This window comes from Theobroma cacao, chromosome 2 (assembly GCF_053813885.1).
Source record: "Theobroma cacao isolate CCN51 chromosome 2, ASM5381388v1, whole genome shotgun sequence".
Lineage (NCBI taxonomy): Eukaryota > Viridiplantae > Streptophyta > Magnoliopsida > Malvales > Malvaceae > Theobroma > Theobroma cacao.
Window position 1 is genome coordinate 4818496 of NC_142640.1, and position 19511 is coordinate 4838006.

The window sequence follows — 19511 nt, forward strand, 5'->3', positions numbered from 1 at the left end:
AGTTCAGTGATTCAGCAAATTTAACCTTGGTAACACCCAGGGGCAGACTCAAAAATTTTTCTTAATGGTGTTATAACTAAAACAATAATAATTAAATTTTTTTTCTCAATTCATGATCTATTGAGAAAGTACTTGATCAAATTCAACACAATCTAACTTGGAACATTGTTAAGTACCATCAGTAGTAGAAACTTAGATCAAACTCAATACGACTTTACTTAGAACATTGTTGAGTACCATTATTAATAGAATTATGTTGTTATTGTTTAAGACCTAAGTCTTGTGAGATAATTTATTATATTTTAAAACATCTTTTCATGATTTATTTATCTTTACAAAATTGTAAAAACATTAATAGGTTTGTTAATGTCATTAATTACATAAAAATCTAGATTAATAGTATACTTAATATATATTTTTAGTAATTGAGTGCTGTAGAGTAGTAGATTTTTAACAATTGATTATAAAGTGTCATCGAGCCGAAAAAGAACAAAGGGAACATACCAGACTCACTCCTGCACTCAAAAAAAAGGCCTCTGCTCTTGAAACCCCTTAACCCTCTGCCTCGATGTCAATGGGTAGGACACTCATTAATTTTGAGATATTCAAAACCAAACTTTATTAAGTTTTAAAAAATTCGAATCTTATAATTATTCAGATATTTATTAAATTTGTTATCCTAATTTGAACTTGAATACATAATTACTATCCGATAATTACCAAAATTCATTTAAAAACCCGATTACATTAAAAAATTTTATTAAACTCTTTATGGATATTTAATTTCCCAAACCCAAATCCAAACTCGTATTCATATACAATTAAATTATATTTCACAATTCACATCTGTATTTCATACAATTTACTAATAATTAAATTTAAAAAAACAAACAAACAATAAAATTACAAGTTTACAACAATCATTGTTTAATTTAAATTTATAAAAGCAAACAAACAATAATTATATTCTAATCTCACAAACAAACTTTCTTTAGATATATATATTATTAGTTTATGTAAATAAAAGTATATATATTTATAATTTTATAATTTTATAAGTTATAATTTTTGTAACGTTAACACAAAATACAAAGTAAGTATGTTTATGTTTAAAGGATACATATAATGATAATTATATTATTTATAAATTAAAACAATATATAGAGTATATATTTTAAAGACATTACAAGCTGATAATAATCATTCTTTCATGAATTAATTTAATTAAATTTATAGGTTTATCCTTAATTACATGAAATTAAAAAAAATAAATTACAAAATTACTTTAATCTTACAAACTCTTTTTAAGTATATATATTATGATAAGTTTATACAAACAAAGAAATATATACTATAACTAATAATGTTATAAGTTATAACTTCAGCTAAACTTGCATCTCCCACACCTATAGCCCTTGAGAAAATGACTTTCACCAGTCCATTATGATGCTCATTACTCCCCCAATTCCGGTCCGGGGCAGCCAACAAATTTCATCTGACCTTGGCGTGGAGTATTCCATTCGTCAACAACCCTAATGCTCTTCGCTCTGTTTAGCACTTTGCTGATGTTTGGGTTTCGGTACGTGTCCAGCGCCACTCCAAACCCTCGAGGTCATTTCACCTTCGCCCATGTACTAACTCCTAACTTCCGTAGCTCGAACAGTCGGTTCTCGTTCCTGAATATGAATAAATACTTTCATTACTTGAATGGTTCAATGAAAAATGTTTTTATTTTTTATTTTAAAGAGTCAAATTTAATTCCTTTTTAGGGATTAAAAGGAAAACAAGTTTTCAAAGGTAGGTAAGTAAAATTTTATTAAATATATCATGGTGGTTTAGACTATGTACTTCCTCACGCCACGACACCCCTTATCACCTATTCACCCACCCCAAACCAATTTTGTTTTATTAATCAGGAAAATTGTCCACGTTCAATGTATATAAAACGAGACAGGATAAAGTTGCGCAACACTGGACTTTGTTGCAGAAAATTGAGATAGGCTGCAACTCTGTCAATTGTCTAACTACCAGCTCTGGTAAGGTATCACCATGGGAGAGATTGATCCAGCTTTCATCCAGGAACCTGAACACAGACCAAAACTAAGGAGCATCGAAGTCAATGAAATCCCAGTAATCGACCTGTCTGTTTATAACACTGGAGACACCAAACAAATTGCTTCAGAGATTGGAAATGCTTGCAAAAAATGGGGATTTTTTCAGGTGATCAATCATGGGGTGCCCTTGGAACTGCGCTGCAGGGTTGAGAAGGTGGCTAAAGCGTTCTTTGATCTGCCCATAGAGGAAAAGAGAAAGGTTAAACGAGATGAATTGAATTTTACGGGGTACCATGATGAGGAGCATACCAAGAATGTCAGAGACTGGAAGGAGGTCTTTGATATGTTGATCCAGGACCCAACGCTGCTCCCAGCATCGCCAGAGCCTGATGATGAGGAAATAACGACGTATACTAACAAGTGGCCTGAGTATCCCCCTGAGTTTAGGTAAAGAAACTGACCTTAGAGTTTAAATTTTGCTCAGACTATGCATACTTAATTGTCTTTGATAGAATTTCAGATGAGAGTTTTCACATGGAAAGTTAGCATTAGGGCTCACTTAGGATCAATATGGACATGGTATATGTTTGACAAGAACCGAGTAAGTCTTGAATTTGGCATACACTCAGGACACCAGAAAACCCAAAAACCATAAAGGAGGAAGAAAATAGTTCAGATCATAGAGATGCCATGCCTGTATTCTTTAAAATGGAGTCATAATGGGTTTAATTAATTTGGGTTTTGCACGTAGTTTTTTTTTCTTAAAATTTCAGTGTATAGTAGAAGCAGAGGAAACATTCACCTCTGGAAAAGCATACAAGAAGATTTTGTCCTGACACGCTCTAGATACGAGTATAACAGTTCAAAATCACCCTATAGAAGATTCCTCTGGTGATTCAATACAAAAAGTCTGGAGATCCCTGGTTGTCCTAAGCATCTGCATAGGGTCGCCTTGACAAAAACAAAACCTTTTGCCTGACCTTATCATTTACACAAAAAATACAACATTCCCCTACCCAGTAACCAGACAACACATTTCCAGAAAGTAGAATTATATACATTCCCGCATCCCATCAAACAGTTTCATCATGCCCTGTACATGCTCACCGCAGACACTACACATTTTTTTTTGAAAATTAACTGATTTATTAATGAGGCCTGGGTAAGCATTCCAGCCAGGCATGGGACGATTTTTAGCCTATGAGTTTTGATGTAAAACCCACTTGCATAAAAACCTTCCCTTACAAAAATGCTAGGGCTCTGTTACACAACAAATCAGAGCAACAGCCTGCTATACAAGTCCCAAAAAAACCCCCTGATATACAGTCTCGTATATTCTCACATCCTAGCCCCTCCCAGATTTACATTCAAATCCACTCATTAATGACAAGAAAGTTTGCACAGCTATAAACATCAGTCAACATGATCAAAACAGAATCATAAAGACAATCCTATCCAGACCAAAGCAAAGAAAAAAATGGGTCAGACATGCATAGCTTTGATGGAGCCTTTTTTTCATAGCTCAAAAAATCAAACCTGTTTCCTTGCTCCAGAAATCAGAACTTTTCTTCAGTTCCACCCCACCCTCAACCGGCCTCAGTCAACAATATTAATTGAATCCTCCTGTCTCTGAATCCCCTCTTTTGCCAGGCAATCTGCCACTTGGTTTTTTTTTCTAAAAATGTGGTTACCCTCCCATTTCTGAATACTCTTTTCAACCTTTCAATGTGGAGAATCCACTTCCTCATTCTCCATGGTGCTTCCCTTGGGTTGTTCACCCATTTTACTGCATTCTTAGAGTCGCTTTCAATTATCAACTCATGTGTTGTAACCCATTTAGAAACTGAAAAAATAAAAAAGGCCTCTCTAATTGCTCTAACCTCTGCTAAGCTTGCATCCCCCATTCCAATAGCCTTGGAGAATGTAATTTTGAAGCTTCCATTTTCGTCTCTTAGAACTCCTCCAATCTCGGTCTCCCCTGGACTCCTTTTTGCAGCTCCATCAACATTAAATTTCATCTTTCCTTGGCTTGGCTTAACCCACTCCTCCACCTGCCTGCTATTTGTTGTTTTAATCATTCCAGGCGCAAGTCTTGGGTTTCTGTAGATGTCCAGCACAGCACTATAGGCATAAGGCCACTTTGCTTTTGCTCATGTAGCAACTCTCAGCTTACTAATTTCATAAACTTATTCAACATCCCATACTTTTCCTCGGAAGACCATGTCGTTTCTGTGAAGCCATAGTGATCAAGCAGTGGCATAAAACACTAGTTTCCAGATTTTGGTTTCTCTTTTTTTAACAATCACATTATTCCACATAGAGAAGAAACTAGAAATATTATTAGGAACAGCCCACTGGACCTCCCAATTACCACTCCATTTCATCCATAGGTTCCATGATTCAGGGCAATGAATAAAAAGATGACTAACCGTTTCTTCTTGTTTATGACATAAAGCACACCTTGCTGCATCGACGGATAAAAGCCCTCTTCGAACCAGCTCATGCTTGACAGTGACTCTTTCATGAAGTAGCTGCCAACAGAAGACTTCAATTCTAAATGGTGCCAACTTTGTCTAAACCTCTTTCCATCCTTCCCTGCTGCTGCCATCAGAATGCATCAACTCTTTGCAAAAAGCTTTCACTGTGTAATTACCCGAGGCAGACCTCTTCCACAGGAGCTTGTCCTCCATCTCTTTGTTTAAATGGTATTCCTCCACTGTAGCTCTAAATTGACTCCATCGTTGTTCTTCCCAACCGAAAGGCATTCTTCTAAGTTCAACATCCCGTCTCCATAGGTCATGCTCCCAATGCCCAAATTCATTGATGCAACCATTTTTATTCCGAGCTAGAGCATAAATCCTTGGAAACCGATCTTTGAGGGTATCCCCCTCCATCCATCTGTCTATCCAAAATCTAATATTCTCACCATTTGCAACAGCCTCTCAACCTGTAAAAAATACTCACTAGTGGTATAAAGGGGTTTAATAATATTCTTCCAAGTGGTGGAACACATCCTATTTGTGTTTATGTCTGGTAAGAGGCTGGTAGGATCACTCCCATTTTTCTCAACTATCACTTTTCTCCACAAGCTGCTTTTATCGTTTCCCGTATCTCCATATCCATTTGTTAAGCATCGCCCTTTTTTTAATCTCTAAGTCTATAATCCCCAACCCTCCGTCTTCTGCAGACACTACACATACACATACCGTACAGAAAGCCTCCACCATCAAGAGACAAACCTCATCATGGCCTTTGGGCACCTGTTCATGAGTAAAACACATCCAATAGCAGAACATACATGCACTTACATGTTATTCCTGGACATTGATAAAGTCCTCAGTGCGTTGCACGCTGTTTTTGCGAGGCTATCAGCCAACTGGTTATTCTCTCTAAAGATGTGTTTCAGCTCCCAGCTTTTGACATCCTTTTTCTGTCTCTCTATATGGAGAATCCACTTCCTTAACCTCCACAGGGCCCCAGTTGGCTGATTCACCCACTTAACACCGTTTCTTGAATTGCTTTCAATGGTCAAGGTGTGGGAATGGCCCCAAATGGATGCAATGAACAGAAAAAAAGCCTCCGTTATGGCTCTCACCTCCGCTAGATTTGAATCTCCTATCCCAATTGCTTTCGAAAAAACAATTTTGATGTGGCCATTTTCATCCCTCATCACCCCTCGATCACAGCGTCGGGTTTTGCACTTAGTTTATGCAATTGTTTGTGTATGTAGGGAGACATGCCAGGAGTATGCTCGAGAGGTGGAAAAACTAGCTTTCAAGTTGTTGGAACTCATCTCTCTGAGCTTAGGCTCGCCTGCTAATCGGTTGGGTGACTACTTCAAACACCAGACTGGTATGCTGAGGCTTAATTACTATCCTCCTTGCCCTTCCCCTGAGCTAGCACTTGGAGTTGGTCGACATAGGGATGGAGGTGCCTTGACCGTCCTTGCTCAGGATGACGTCGGAGGGTTACAGATTAAGGAGCAGTCAAGTGGGGAGTGGATTCCTGTTAAACCAATACCAAATGCCTATATCATCAACATTGCTGATAGTCTTCAGGTACCATGGTTTTTGGCATTGTTAGACAAGTTCCTTATGCTTAAATATACCTACCACCAAGGCACCCGAACATTTGGCTTAATCATTGGCTTATGATCCCCTGCTATTTTTTTATGCCTGCAACGAAGAGCCTAACAAATGATGTTTTGCAGGTTTGGAGTAATGATCTTTATGTGAGTGCAGAGCACAGAGTGGTGGTGAATTCCGAAAGGGAAAGATTTTCTATTCCATTCTTCTTCTTCCCTTCTCACTATGTCACAGTGAAGCCTCTAGAGGAGCTAGTGAATGAGCAAAATCCAGCAAAGTATGAAGAGTATAACTGGGGAAAATATTATGTCAATAGAACCGGCAGTAACTATAAGAAACTTGAAGCTGAAAACATTCAAATTCATCATTTCAAGAGGTCTGATTGATTGCCGCAGTATCAGCTACTACCAGCACTTGTTTTCATATCAGCTCATGGCATAATCAACAGAGACTTTGTATCATATATACACTAAAACATCCTTTACTATGTTTTAGCTACAAGACCCTAAGACTTAAATTAAATCAGCAATCCTGCAGGAAGCATCATGGATCATTTTCATATTATTTTATGAATCGATGTCATTTTATGAAGGACTTGGAAGGATTCTTAATCCTTTCATTTACGGGTTTCTTCCCAACCAAATCCTCACTCATTTGCATTAAAACATGATTTGATGAATTAAATTACTTTGGGAATGAACAGAGACAAGATTGTTGAGTGGATCAGACATCATTTTATTGTTTGTCTAAGAAACCAAATAAAGAAAATATTTAACTTATTGGTTGGTGTATAATTCTCTTACTTAAAAAGTAGAGTTCGAATTTCGTTTTTTCGAATTATAAAAAAAAAAAAAAAAGAAAAAAAAAGTGATACAAGCCAAGAGATTGTGGATGAATTTCGGCAACCTGTCTAGTTTAGATTCAGTACAAAATTGAAGTTGAGACGTTACTTACCTAGCATCTTTAGCCTGCCCCATAAAGCATGTTAGTCCATTTAAAATGGGCAAATATGGCACGCCAACGACAAGTCAATAGTGACAAATACTTTTTTTTCTTCTCTTCTAAGTGGATTAATATTAGTCCAAGATGAACAAATTTAACTAGGATTAAGTCTACATCAAGATGTATATGATTGTAAAAAGTTATTTTTAATTAAAGCATTCATTTTAATAGAATATTAAAACTTGATAAAATTATTTAAACTTTTTTGTAATTTTATTAACCTAATTTTAATCAAAAACTTCCACTGCATTGATTATTGCCTAACAGGAATCCAACAATATTCTCCTTTGGCCAAAATGTCCAACCCCACTGGCCATGCAGCTAGGCAAGCGCAAACGTCAGAGGCCACAACCTTCCCAAATAGAGTTTTGCCAATCTTGCCTTTGCCTAGTTGCCCTCCTAATTTTTCATCAAAAACTGTCCAGGTTCAATCTCGGTTAAACTCCAACCTTGTACTATATAAAGAACCACTCCTCTGGCTGTCACTTCCCACTGACAAAACCAATTCAATTTTCCTTTTCACTTGAACACTTGATAACAAGAAAACGCAATGGGAGAAGTTGATCCTGCTTTCATCCAAGAGCTTGAACACAGGCCTAAACTCTCGATCATTGAAGCTGAAGGAATACCCTTCATTGATCTTTCGATGTTGAATTCACCTGATGCAGTATCAGACCCTAGCACCCTTGACAGCCTTGTTTCTGAGATAGGTAATGCATGCAAGAACTGGGGATTTTTCCAAGTGATCAACCATGGGGTACCGTTGGAGCAACGCCGGAAACTTGAGAAGGCGTCCAGGAAATTCTTTGCTCAACCATGGGAAGAGAAGGTGAAGGTCAGGAGAGATGAAGTGAAGGTTTTAGGTTATTATGACACTGAGCATACCAAGAATGTAAAAGATTGGAAAGAGGTGTTTGATTTTACTGTGCAAAATCCTACTATAGTCCCAGCTTCAACACACCCTGATGACAAGGAAGTAGTTGAGTGGCACAATCAATGGCCTGATTATCCTCATGAACTAAGGCAATTTTAATAAAATTCCACCTTTTTCCCACTTGATATCTTCATTATTTTGTTTGTTTTTCATTAAATTCACCAAATTTTATACCTAGTAAGTTGAAATTTTGTGGGGGTAAGAAGTTTCAACTATGAAGCTCTAATAGTTTTTGCAATTTTAATTTATGTGACAGAGAGGCATTTGAAAAATATGCAGAGGAATTAGAAAAATTAAGTTACAAGTTGATGGAACTTATTGCCTTGAGCTTAGGCTTGCCAGCGGATAGGTTCCATGGCTTCTTCAAGGACCAAACCAGCTTCATCAGGCTTAACCACTATTCACCTTGCCCTGCTCCTGACCTAGCTCTAGGCGTTGGCCGACACAAGGATGCTGGTGCCTTGACCATTCTTGCTCAAGATGATGTAGGAGGACTGCAAGTGAAGCGAAAATCAGACGGAGAGTGGATCCGCGTCAAGCCTACCCCGGATGCTTTTATCATTAATGTTGGTGACATTATTCAGGTAATGTTTTGGAACTCAAGTTAACATGGCCAAGCACAGATAATATAATTCTTTAGTTGTTAATCATATATATGAACCAAGCAAAGAGCTCAATGTCTGCACGGCGCACAAAATAGCAAATGTTGGAAAGTATTTAGAGAATTAGTTTCGGAACTTTTCATGATAGTATTTGGCTGATGGATTGCTACTCCAATAAGTAACCATATTAGAAAATTATGCATCCAGGTTTTGCCTAACCACTTAACAACTAATGTATGAAATTATATCTTGAAACTTGTAAGTTATAAGCAGGGCTTATAGCCTGTTGGTTCCATGTATGCACCTTGGAGGCCTAATCTGATGAGTGATGGCTGTAATTTTAAATGGTTCTTTTTCAACTTCTGACCAGAGACGTACTCTGTAGTAATATAGAAAATTAGTTGCGGCCTGGTCACTAATTCAAAACGAATGTGCAGGTTTGGAGCAATGAGACTTAGAGCACAGGGTCATGGTGAATTCCGAGAGGGAAAGGTTTTCTATTCCATTCTTCTTCAATCCGGCTCATTACACCATAGTGAAGCCCTCAGAGGAGCTGACAAGTGAGAAAAATCCCCCCAGATATAGGCCGTACAATTGGGGAAAATTTCTCATCACTAGAAAGGGTAGTAATTTCAAGAAGCTTGACGTCAAAAACATCCAAATCCAGCACTTCAGGATATCAGAGTTAGCAGATCATCTAGATGGAGCACTATCTGTGATATAATAAAATGGAGCATTAGCTATTGACAGCATATGCAAGTTAGCAATAATAATTTCATCCTGTAAATTTCATGCTGTTATTGCTGAGGAGAAGACTTTGAATGCATGGTGTGGTTAATATTTCTAGTATGAACCATTATGATTGACAGCAATGAAACTTCTTTATAAACATAAGTATTTCCACTAACTTTTAATGATTCTCATATATTTTGTCAAATTGAGAGTGAAATGTTCACATGATCTCCTATGAATACTTATCAAAGTGACATTCATCCACTTAGGCGACCACAACCTCTTTCTATCAGGCAAATAATTTGGTTTCTCAGTCAAATATGGGTCCATCAGCTCAATTATTTTCCCCCAGATTTTTAACAGTGACAAAAGTCTGATAATTGGAATTATTGGAATGCTTGTAAATTGATGCTTCCAATTACTACATTAGGGTTTGCCTACGGTCCCTAGCTGAGCATTGTTTCTTAACTGATGTAAAATATGAGCCCAAATTCATAAAATAGGCTGCGGACAACCCATAAAGTAGATATCTCTGCTTATAAATTGATGAGACATATGTGCATATCTTGGGGAAATACAAAACCACAGAAATTAAAAAGGACAAAAAAAAATGCAAAAGCATATTATCTTAGTTTCACTGACGATCTACCTTTCTTTTCTGGTGCTTGGAACTTCATCAGAACCACGTCCTCAGCACTTTGTGTTAGCACGTGGGGCATCCCATGGTGACTGGTCGTGGTAAAAGCTGGTGCCACTTCTAAAATCAGCTGGCCACAATGTCACTGCCATAGACTTGGCGGCATCGGGGATAGATCCTCAGCAAGAGAATACTCTCAGGTCGATTTCTGATTACATCTAGCCACTGAGGGACGCCATGGCATCTTTACCCGTGGAAGAAAAGGTTATCCTTGTTGTTCACAGCTTGGGTGGTTTGGCCATCTCTCAAGCAATGGAAAGGTTTCCTGAGAAGATTTCTGTAGCCGTTTTTGTTGCTGCCATAATGCCTGGTCCGACCCTCAACATCTCCACACTAATTCAACATGTTGGCGTTCAATTTCTACCCATTTACCTTTCCCCTATTTCCCTTCTAATTTTCGTAGTGACAGCATATATACCAGTATATTAAGAACTTTCGATTTAGCTAAATCTATGACTTCTCATTAAAAGGGGTTTTGTTTAAAGCATGGTGGTGACTGACTTACTGTTAACCTAGCTACCTGAGTAGCTATAATTAACGACCATCATCCAACCGTTTTAATTTATTGAACTTTTCTGTGTTTTTGTTGAGAAAGATGTCCGGCGGGCACCATTCAATGGACAGTCGGTACATATATGATGATGGCCCTGACAACCCTCCGACCGCCTCAATTCCAGGTCCTTTGTTCCTTGCAGCAAGAACATATCAGCTTAGCCCACTTGAGGTAAGAAGATTGCACTGTGCTTCATTATTTTTTTCAAAAAATGTTTATACCAATACATATGAGGTAAACATATTAAAATCTGAAATATCCAAGGACCACTAGATTATTAGAACCGCATTTGCAATCATGCAAATAATTTTACTAACCAAGTTGGCTAAAAACTGTGACAGGATTTGGCATTGGCAACCATGTTAGTGAGACCAAATCGTTTATTTAGCGTTAATGACAAGTCAAGGGAACTAGTGCTAACGAGTGAGAAATATGGGACGGTTAATTGGGTTTTCATAGCTGCGGAATACGATTTGATCTATGAGGAGGGCGTACGACAGTGGATGATCCAACAGAACCAGCCCGATCAAGTGGAAGAGATCAAAGGGTCTGGTCACATGGTCATGATGTGTAAGCCAATAGAACTTTTCAATCTTCTCTTAAGCATTGCTATGAAATACAAGCCGGAGGAAGGAAAAGATCATTTTGCAGTGTGACATTCTGTAAAATAAATCAGTGATGGGATTCTAATTTGTTGGATTTTCTGTTTTTTAAGAAGTAAAAAGCTAGTCCTATTATTGTTCTTCCTGTTTCAAGCATTTTTTTTTCTTATAAGTTTTAGCTGATTTGCACATGATCCAGGTCAGTCAAATTTATAAAATGGGCGATAGACCACGGCCCAAATGAACATCAAACTGAAACTTCCCCCATTTTCCTTTTTGACTTTTTGAGGATCCTAGATTTCATTATCTTATAAGCCCTTTCAGTCAAAAGAAAAAGCCAACTTCCTGGAAAGTTACAATCTTGTCCAACCTTAAATTGATGAGCTTTGTCAAACGGCAGAAAGTACTCAATCCAGAAAGAAACATGGAACAGAAGCAGAAGCTCATGGTCTTAGTTTCACTTCTGATTTACTACCTTCCTGCCATGGTACTTGGAACTTCATCCGAACCACCAAAGCACTTCGTGCTGGTGCATCGGTCCTGCCATGGTGCTTGGTCATGGTACAAGCTGGTGCCACTGCTAAAATCAGAGGGCCACAATGTCACCGGCATAGACCTGGCAGGATCAGGGGTGGATCCACAGCAAGTGAACACTCTCAGGTCGATTTCAGATTACATCAAGCCATTAAGGGACTTCATGGAATCTCTACCTGATCAACAGAAAGTCGTCCTTGTTGGCCACAGCTTAGGCGGTTTGGCTATCTCTCAAGCAATGGAAAGGTTTCCTGAGAAGATTTCTGTAGCTGTTTTTCTCACCGCCCTTATGCCTGGCCCGACCCTCAATATTTCAACTCTCAGTCAAAGGGTACGCATGCAAGATTTTTTTTTTTTTTTTCTGTTCTAATTATCGACACCGAAGTTTTAATTTTTTTTTCAATTATTCACTAGTTCTAACTTCTACTCCACAATCTGGGCCAAAATTGTGAAAGCTACAGGCTTTGAACTTTGGGCCAAAAATTTAATATTCAAACAACGCTAGCCTTTGTATGGGTTACTACGGGCCTGTGTCACGAGTTCTCTTCTGTTCCTAATTTAAAAAATATGCAAAAAAAAAATTATTTATAAATTTAATTTTCATTTTATCTTTTATTAATGTAAAATTTATGAATGATTCTTTGAATCATAAAAGGGAGAAATTGCACCTTAATTCAGATTAAAGATGTCACTAATAACATATTCAAGCTTTCAACTCAAAACACATATTTATTAAGTAAAAATAATTTTTATTTATAAGCTCAATTTTCACCTTATTTATTATTAATGTGTGGCTGCAACTTGTCTCTTGTCTTTTCGAGGTCGTTGAAACTTGTAAGTTGAAAGGTGACCTTACATCGTCCTCACAAATTCCAAGTTCTGATATTTTTCTCTGTGTGTGTGTGTCTCTCTCTCTCTGTCTTTGTTGAAGGCATTTAAGGAGCAAGATTCCCAAATGGACAGCCTCTACACTTATGATAATGGTCCCAACAACGCTCCAACCACCTTTATTTTTGGTCCCTTGTACCTCTCTTCCCAAGTCTACCAGCTTAGCCCACGTGAGGTAAGATGATGTGCAACTATCTTTAATTCATGTAGCCTATTTTAAATCTTATAAGATTTTAAAATACTATGACACTGAAATTATGCTAACAACCTTTGCTTTGCAAGAGTACGATTGCAGGATTGGGCATTGTCTAATATGTTGATGAGACCAATACCTTTGTATAGCATGGAAGACATGTCAACAGAACTAGTACTTTCCAAGAAGAGGTACGGGTCGGTTAATCGGGTTTTTATAATTTCGGAAAAAGACATGGTCTCAAGGAAGGATTTAGTATATTGGATGATTGAGAAAAACCCGCCCCATCAAGTAGAAGAGGTCAAAGGATCCGATCATATGGTCATGATGTCCAAGCCTAGACAACTTTGCAATCTTCTCCTAAGCATTGCTACGAAATTATGCTAATATTATTAAAAAAAATAAAGATAAAAAATAAAGCATGTTTAAGTTTACATGTTCCAAATAATGTGTTCTAGAATTTACAACTTAATCATCTTTTTGTATCGTATCTTGGTTTTAGATTTTTTTTGCTTTAATAAATGAATAGAAAAGTCGAATTATTAGTAGCATTATCTGATTAAATTGACTTTAAATTAATATACTAATCAAAAGGAGGCAGAAACATTAAACAATCGCCACCATATTGCTTGATTTGGTAATGAGTTGCCATTATTTTATTTTTCATGACCAGGGAGAAGCAATGTTTTTAATTGGTTCCAAATCATGTGATTAACATGCAACATACATCAAAGCAATCATCACATTATAATAATAATAGTATAATTATAATTAAAATAATAATTTAATAAATCATGTTTACGATATGGATGGTATATTCATATTTTATTCAATTCTTGTCAAATTTAAAAGACACGATTTCATCGTTACATAATTAATATAATATGAAAGTAATCATATGGTTTGTTTTAAGTGGGAATAAACCATATTATTCAATAAACAAGTCATAATCATCAATAATTATGCACTTTCTATATTATCTTATTTCATATAAAAAAATTAAGACCGACTTGGATGAAAAAAAGACCACCTTCATCTTTATACCGCTTTAATGTTTTTTGGAATATACATGAATTATATAACTATGAAAAATCGATGCATATTAAAATCATACGTGTTATTTGTGTAAATTATTAATTAGTCGACTCCAAGAAATTAATAAATACTATTAATTTTTTTTTTCTTCCCAATAATTATTGTTGACCATTTTGGCGTTTTGTTCATGTAGTTTGAACTAGGTAAATTACAAAGAAAAAGTGACTAATTTTGAGTAACCTATAAAAATCTTTCTAAGTCGGGGTTTTTTTTTTTGGAATGTGTTATTTGTCCAGCTTGGCAATGAAATGACTCCCAATTTCAATTTGGACCAAGTGAAAAGTATCCAAATCCAATATCCATGAAAGACGTTGCTTTATGGAAATGCTGATGCTGAGTCACGACGAGGGACGATAAATATCCCCAACAATGCATGCACAATACATATATAGATGTTTCTCTATACCATCACCACCTCTCTCTGACACATACACCCCCATTTGAAGCAGTGGAAGCTGTGCGCCCAGTGCCAAGTCACTCAAACTCTATCCATCCCCAACACACTGACGTAACTTGCTAGTGGACAGGGGCAGATGGGATTAGCTTATTCATGATCACATCCACGGAACAAAGTCTGCAAGCTGTCTTATCTGGATTGAATTCTTGGGCCACCCAGCTCCAAAAAGGTTCAAAAAGAAATGGGTTTATTTTTGTAAAGATACTTCCTTGTTTGTTGATCATCCTCGACTCATAGTTATCTGGAAAATACAAACTAATGAAATACGCATCATGCAACGGAAGGGCCTGATATTCTAAGCCAAAAATATCTGCCAATATTCACCGTTGCAAGTCTGTCCAAAAGCAGACACAAAACCATATGTCTCTGCTACAATAATGTTGTTGGACACATGGAGAACGCTAAAGTTATAATTAAACTGTCTGCATGCTTCTGCCACATCTCCTCCTCCGTTTCTCCTTATCCTGAACCTCCTTTTTTTTTTTTTTTGAAACCAGTTTTCTTTTATTCTAACTTGAATTGCACGCAAAAATTGAAGCAAACGTAGAATAATGATTCAAATACCTCACCCCAGCACTCAACCAAAAACTTTGAAATTCAGAAAGAAACGTAACTCTTGTGGTGGAACATCATACCGGCTAAGCCTATATTTACACATTCCAATATTTCCAACCCTAGCTAGCTATTCAGAGAAAGAACAAAATTACAAAGGCTGGTCCAAACCTAAGACTTCTAGTTGAACAAGGTACAAGGATCAGTGTTTCTCGCTTGGAAAAAGCCAGAAAAAAAGTGACAATCAAGGAAGAAACCCAACGAAGGGAACTGGAGTACCCAAAGACCGGCTACCTGTTAACGCCGGCGCCCCGTCGTTTTGGTGAATGACAACCCCAACTGCTTCAGCTACGACCATGACAAACTCTATGGCTAGTTTCAGCAACTCCACGCAAATCTCCAATCTTTGCAGCAACATTGTTGCAAGTCCTCTCACTCTTTTTTCCTTTCCTTGTGGTTTCCTTTTCGCCTTCTATCTCCCGCGTCCCTCTTCTTTATCAACCCTGAAAGACTCCCCTATTTATATACCAGAACAAGAAACACCGTCGCCAATGGAAAAGAAAAAAACTGATTGGTTGAAGAAGATAAATATGGCCTTTGGAAACACCCAAAGGTCGGTTTGCCAATCCTTGTTGAAAATTCAATTATCCCAAAACCAAGTTAAAATTTTCAAAAGCTGTTGGCAACAGAAACACCAAATGTTTATCCGATTGAATTGACCACATACGGGACATCGAGACAGGGCTTCAAGGTATGGATGACCATGACCCTATTCCCATTAATGTGGTTAGCAACATTACCCTTAACATGCCATTATAACTACCCGACAAACTTCATAATTAAGGGAAATGGGTCCAACTTAGGCCTACCAACATGCTGGATTGCTAAACCAATGGCGGTTAAACAACCATGCATGCCGGCAGCAATAATTTTGTGAATCCACAGATTATCCAAAAGAAAAAGAAATGTGCAATAAAATATAAGGAAAAAAAAAGAAAGAAAGGGTGCACGTTGGTTGAAATCAATTATCTTATTACCTTAGTCCTCGTTCCGTACAATGATGTAATTTTTAAAAATTACAATTTGGTTATATTTCTTTAAAAAAAACTCCCAATTTGCAGGGAGGGCAGTCAGGGTTGAAGACAACAGTACTGCAAATATATATTTTTGATTATGGAATGGATAAGATGGGATATGTGTAGATATGATGCCTTCAATTCAGACATCTAATTGACAACATGGAGAGTTCAATACAAGTAATGCTTGATGAGAGCAGACAGAGCTCAAATTAATTAATTTCTATAAGTGTATGCATAAATTGTTTTAAACAATTCAATTGGACAATTTATTTTTTTTATAACAATTGCGTTATAAATTCTTTTGACGAAATCATAACTCTTTAGCATATAGTAAAAAGAAAAATAATATAAACATTAAAAAAAAGTTAAAATACTGAGAATTCTTTTTCTAGTAAAGCCTAGAAAATATTACAACTTTTTTAGTGTCACCGAATATGTTGTTCAGATGGCCCTAGTGTGAGGCCTTATTAGGTCGAATTTATCACATCAAAATTAACCCAAGTAGATGCTAAAGGCCTAAGTCGATGATGATGATGAGTTCAGGCTGGGATGGATCTTGGGCTCTGATAAGAATTGGGTTTTACCCTTATGGTCGAGTTGGGCTTTTTATTGGTCAATCTTGCTTCTTGGGCCTAGTTCTTTCTATTTCTGAAATCGGTTCTAGGGTTTCGGAATATTGGTCTTAGGTTTTAAGGTTTTGAAAAACCGGTTTTAAGGTTTCAGAAAATCGATTCGAGGGAAACCCGGTTTTAAGGTTTTGAAAATTTTAGTTTTAGGGTTTGGGAATCTAATTTTAGGATTTTGAAGGTTTTGGGGTTTTGAAACCCTAAATGAGATTTTAAAGATCTAAAAAAATGGAGATGTAAAAAACCTTTTTTTACCACATATTCAAACATTACAAAAACCCAACAAACAATCAACGAAAAACAAGAGAGGACTTTTAGTTTTTTTGTGATTTTTTTTGGAGGTCGGTTTCGGACAGTGGCCCGTTGTCGGAATTTGGAAATATGGGGGCGATCGGTCTTTTAAAGAGAAGAAGAATAACGAGAGATGGAAAGAGAAATAGGGAGTGAAAAAGGAGAAAAATGTAGGTTTTATAGTTAGATTTGAATTTTTTTTTTAGCTTTTCTGTATCCGTTTCTATTACTATAGTAGTATATTATAGATGTTTAGTTTTTTATTTTTTAATTTAATTTTTCAAATATTTTTCATCTTTTTCAATTATTGATCTTACTTTTATGACAAACTGGTTTCGAAATATATATACATATTGTGATGGTATTGAGTTTAAAATGAATTTTAGATTTTGATGTATTTTTTCGAAAAAAAAGCAAATAAACTCTTTTCTTATATTACTTATAAAGTAAATAAAACTTAAATTATTGTCTTGATATAATTATGAAATTAGAAATGTAATAATATGTATGTTTAGCAAGCAAGTAAAGAAATAAATAATTTTTTTTATAATTAAAGGAAGAAGATTCAAATTTTACTTTTGAAGTAGGGAATCATACACTAACTAATAAATTAAATACTCACATATAATTTTTTTTTCTTTTTTCTTGATGTTTATATTATTATATTTTTAATGTTGTACGTACAAAAGAGAAATTAGTAATTAATGAAGCAATGATGCTCGTGGCATCAAACTCAAATTGATATTCATGTTAACATTAATCATTAATACATTGACGTTTGGTTTTCATAAAAAAAAAAAAAAAAAGGCAATGATTCATGAGAATGAGAAGAATGAAATCACTTCAGCAGTAGCCTTTTAACATTGAATGATCCCTACAACAACTGTAATGTCATCTACCTTACCTCCCATATGATTCAATCCTGCTTTCTTTGCAGCTGTTGCAAATGGAGAGAATGCAAACTTATCGAACGAGTTGTACAATGCATACCCTGCTATTAACGACGCTATTTTCTTTGGGCAAATACTTCCTTCTTGTTCATTCGTTTCACGCTTCAAAATTTCTTCCATCTCAGTCGGATACATGTTATCAAACAACCCATCAGTGCCAAGAACCACTATATCCCCTGCCTTCACCCTCACAAATAACTCCATTGCCATATCAGGTCCATCACTAGTCTTGCTATTCCCAAGTTGATAAGGGCAGTTAAAATCATGTTGTTGAATGGGTGATCGATAGACCAATTTTGCATCCCTAAATACCATGAAACCACTATCTCCCACATTCACAGCATGCAAAAAGTCTGTTTTAAGAGTGAGAATACAGGCTGTTGATGATCCTTCAACTTTGGTATGAAAGTAAGCTTCGTGCAAGACTCTGCCGGGATCAACACTTCCCTTAAGCATATGCTCTTCATGGACGGCTACAATGGCATTAGCCATTAGTTGTCGAGCATATTCGCCTGCATCCACGCCCGTGGCTGCCCATCCTCCAACACCATCAGCCACACCTAAAGTTTGTTCCTCGTAACAAATAAAACAAGCATCTTCTCCTAAAGGCTTCAACTCATTGTCTTTTGGAACATAACATGTTCCAAGTTTCATCTTCAATCCTTGGCTTGAAAAGACTTGGACTTTATCATCAAGATTTTGCTCGAAGGTTTCAGTACATATTTGTTTAGAAATAAATCGACCTTTTTTTAATATTCTCTCATTATCAAGACTCAGTATATTGTTACAACTATCAACTTTGTCTTGTGTACTCATGATATCAAACTTTTTTTTAGTATTTTTTTGTGATAGAAAATTTCTCAAATGAATTTTGATGAATAGATTTGTATTAAAAAAGAAAACTCTGAAATTGAAACTATAAAATATGGGTTAGGAATAGAATATATATACTAGAGGAACATGCTACTCATCTTCTACTTTGACTCATATAAGGATTATTTAAAACCATTTTATTTCGATTCATATAAGGATTGTTTTTTTTTTTTCATATAAGGACTGTTTAAAATCATTATACTTCGACTTATATAAGGACTGTTTAAAATCATAATAATAACAAATACAAACTTTAAAATAATTTTCTTTTATCAAAATAAAATTGAAACACATATTTTTGAAAATTATATCAAAAAATATATACTAATCAACAAAGATGAACATGCATTTTTTAAAAGGGGAAAGAAGAGGACCATGAAAGTATATCTTAGAATGCACAAAAGCAAGAAAATAAAAGTTGCAAATGATACAGAAAATTTCAAAAATTTATTAAGAAAATTTCAAAAATTTATTTAGTTTAAAGTTTATTTAAAAATTTGGATTAAGTATAAATCTAGAGGAAAATGTCAAAGCGCATCCATCATTATTATTAAGATAATTTGACAAAAAGTTAACTATTATGTTTGAATTTTACTGCTGATTCTTTTATTTGAATGGAGAGATAAAGATTTTTTTCTTTATAAAATAAGACAGAGGGTACCCTACCCTTCCCGCACAAGAAAAAAACAAACAAATCAATAATTAGGCCCAC

General features: G+C 35.9%; 4 protein-coding genes and 2 pseudogenes across 6 annotated transcripts; 5 read left to right on the forward strand and 1 right to left on the reverse strand.

Moving 5' to 3' along the window:
- The first annotated feature begins 1932 nt into the window (after positions 1-1932).
- Positions 1933-6730, forward strand: LOC18607870 (protein LATERAL BRANCHING OXIDOREDUCTASE 1-like). Its single transcript, XM_018116076.2, has 3 exons — positions 1933-2501; positions 5785-6112; positions 6265-6730. The coding sequence occupies exons 1-3, from the start codon at positions 2050-2052 to the stop codon at positions 6523-6525; spliced, it is 1041 nt and encodes a 346-aa protein (XP_017971565.2). The 5' UTR covers positions 1933-2049; the 3' UTR covers positions 6526-6730.
- Positions 6731-7556: 826 nt separating this feature from the next.
- Positions 7557-9584, forward strand: LOC18607872 (fe(II)/2-oxoglutarate-dependent dioxygenase 4-like). The gene is made up of 3 exons (XM_007042267.3): positions 7557-8164; positions 8332-8659; positions 9115-9584. Exons 1-3 carry the CDS (start codon positions 7692-7694, stop codon positions 9133-9135), a joined length of 822 nt encoding a protein of 273 aa, XP_007042329.3. The 5' UTR covers positions 7557-7691; the 3' UTR covers positions 9136-9584.
- Positions 9147-9584, forward strand: LOC148763948 (jasmonate-induced oxygenase 2-like). Its single transcript, XM_088803447.1, has one exon. The coding sequence runs from the start codon at positions 9147-9149 to the stop codon at positions 9399-9401; it is 255 nt and encodes an 84-aa protein (XP_088659573.1). The 3' UTR covers positions 9402-9584.
- Positions 9585-9799: 215 nt separating this feature from the next.
- On the forward strand, positions 9800-11529 carry LOC18607873 (methyl jasmonate esterase 1-like; annotated as a pseudogene). The gene is made up of 3 exons (XR_016024474.1): positions 9800-10451; positions 10702-10830; positions 11001-11529. The product of XR_016024474.1 is annotated as a methyl jasmonate esterase 1-like (transcript).
- On the forward strand, positions 11152-13324 carry LOC18607874 (methyl jasmonate esterase 1-like). Of its 2 annotated transcripts, none has more exons than XM_088803240.1 (4): positions 11152-11229; positions 11551-12126; positions 12727-12858; positions 12966-13148. In XM_088803240.1, the coding sequence occupies exons 2-4, from the start codon at positions 11641-11643 to the stop codon at positions 12993-12995; spliced, it is 648 nt and encodes a 215-aa protein (XP_088659366.1). In that variant the 5' UTR covers positions 11152-11229; positions 11551-11640; the 3' UTR covers positions 12996-13148. The 2 variants fall into 2 exon arrangements, with proteins under 2 accessions (XP_088659366.1, XP_007042333.3); XM_007042271.3 differs by having other exon boundaries at positions 11157-11229; positions 12979-13324.
- Positions 13325-17833: 4509 nt separating this feature from the next.
- On the reverse strand, positions 17834-18742 carry LOC148763949 (putative protein phosphatase 2C 55 pseudogene; annotated as a pseudogene).
- Between the last annotated feature and the right edge of the window lie 769 nt (positions 18743-19511).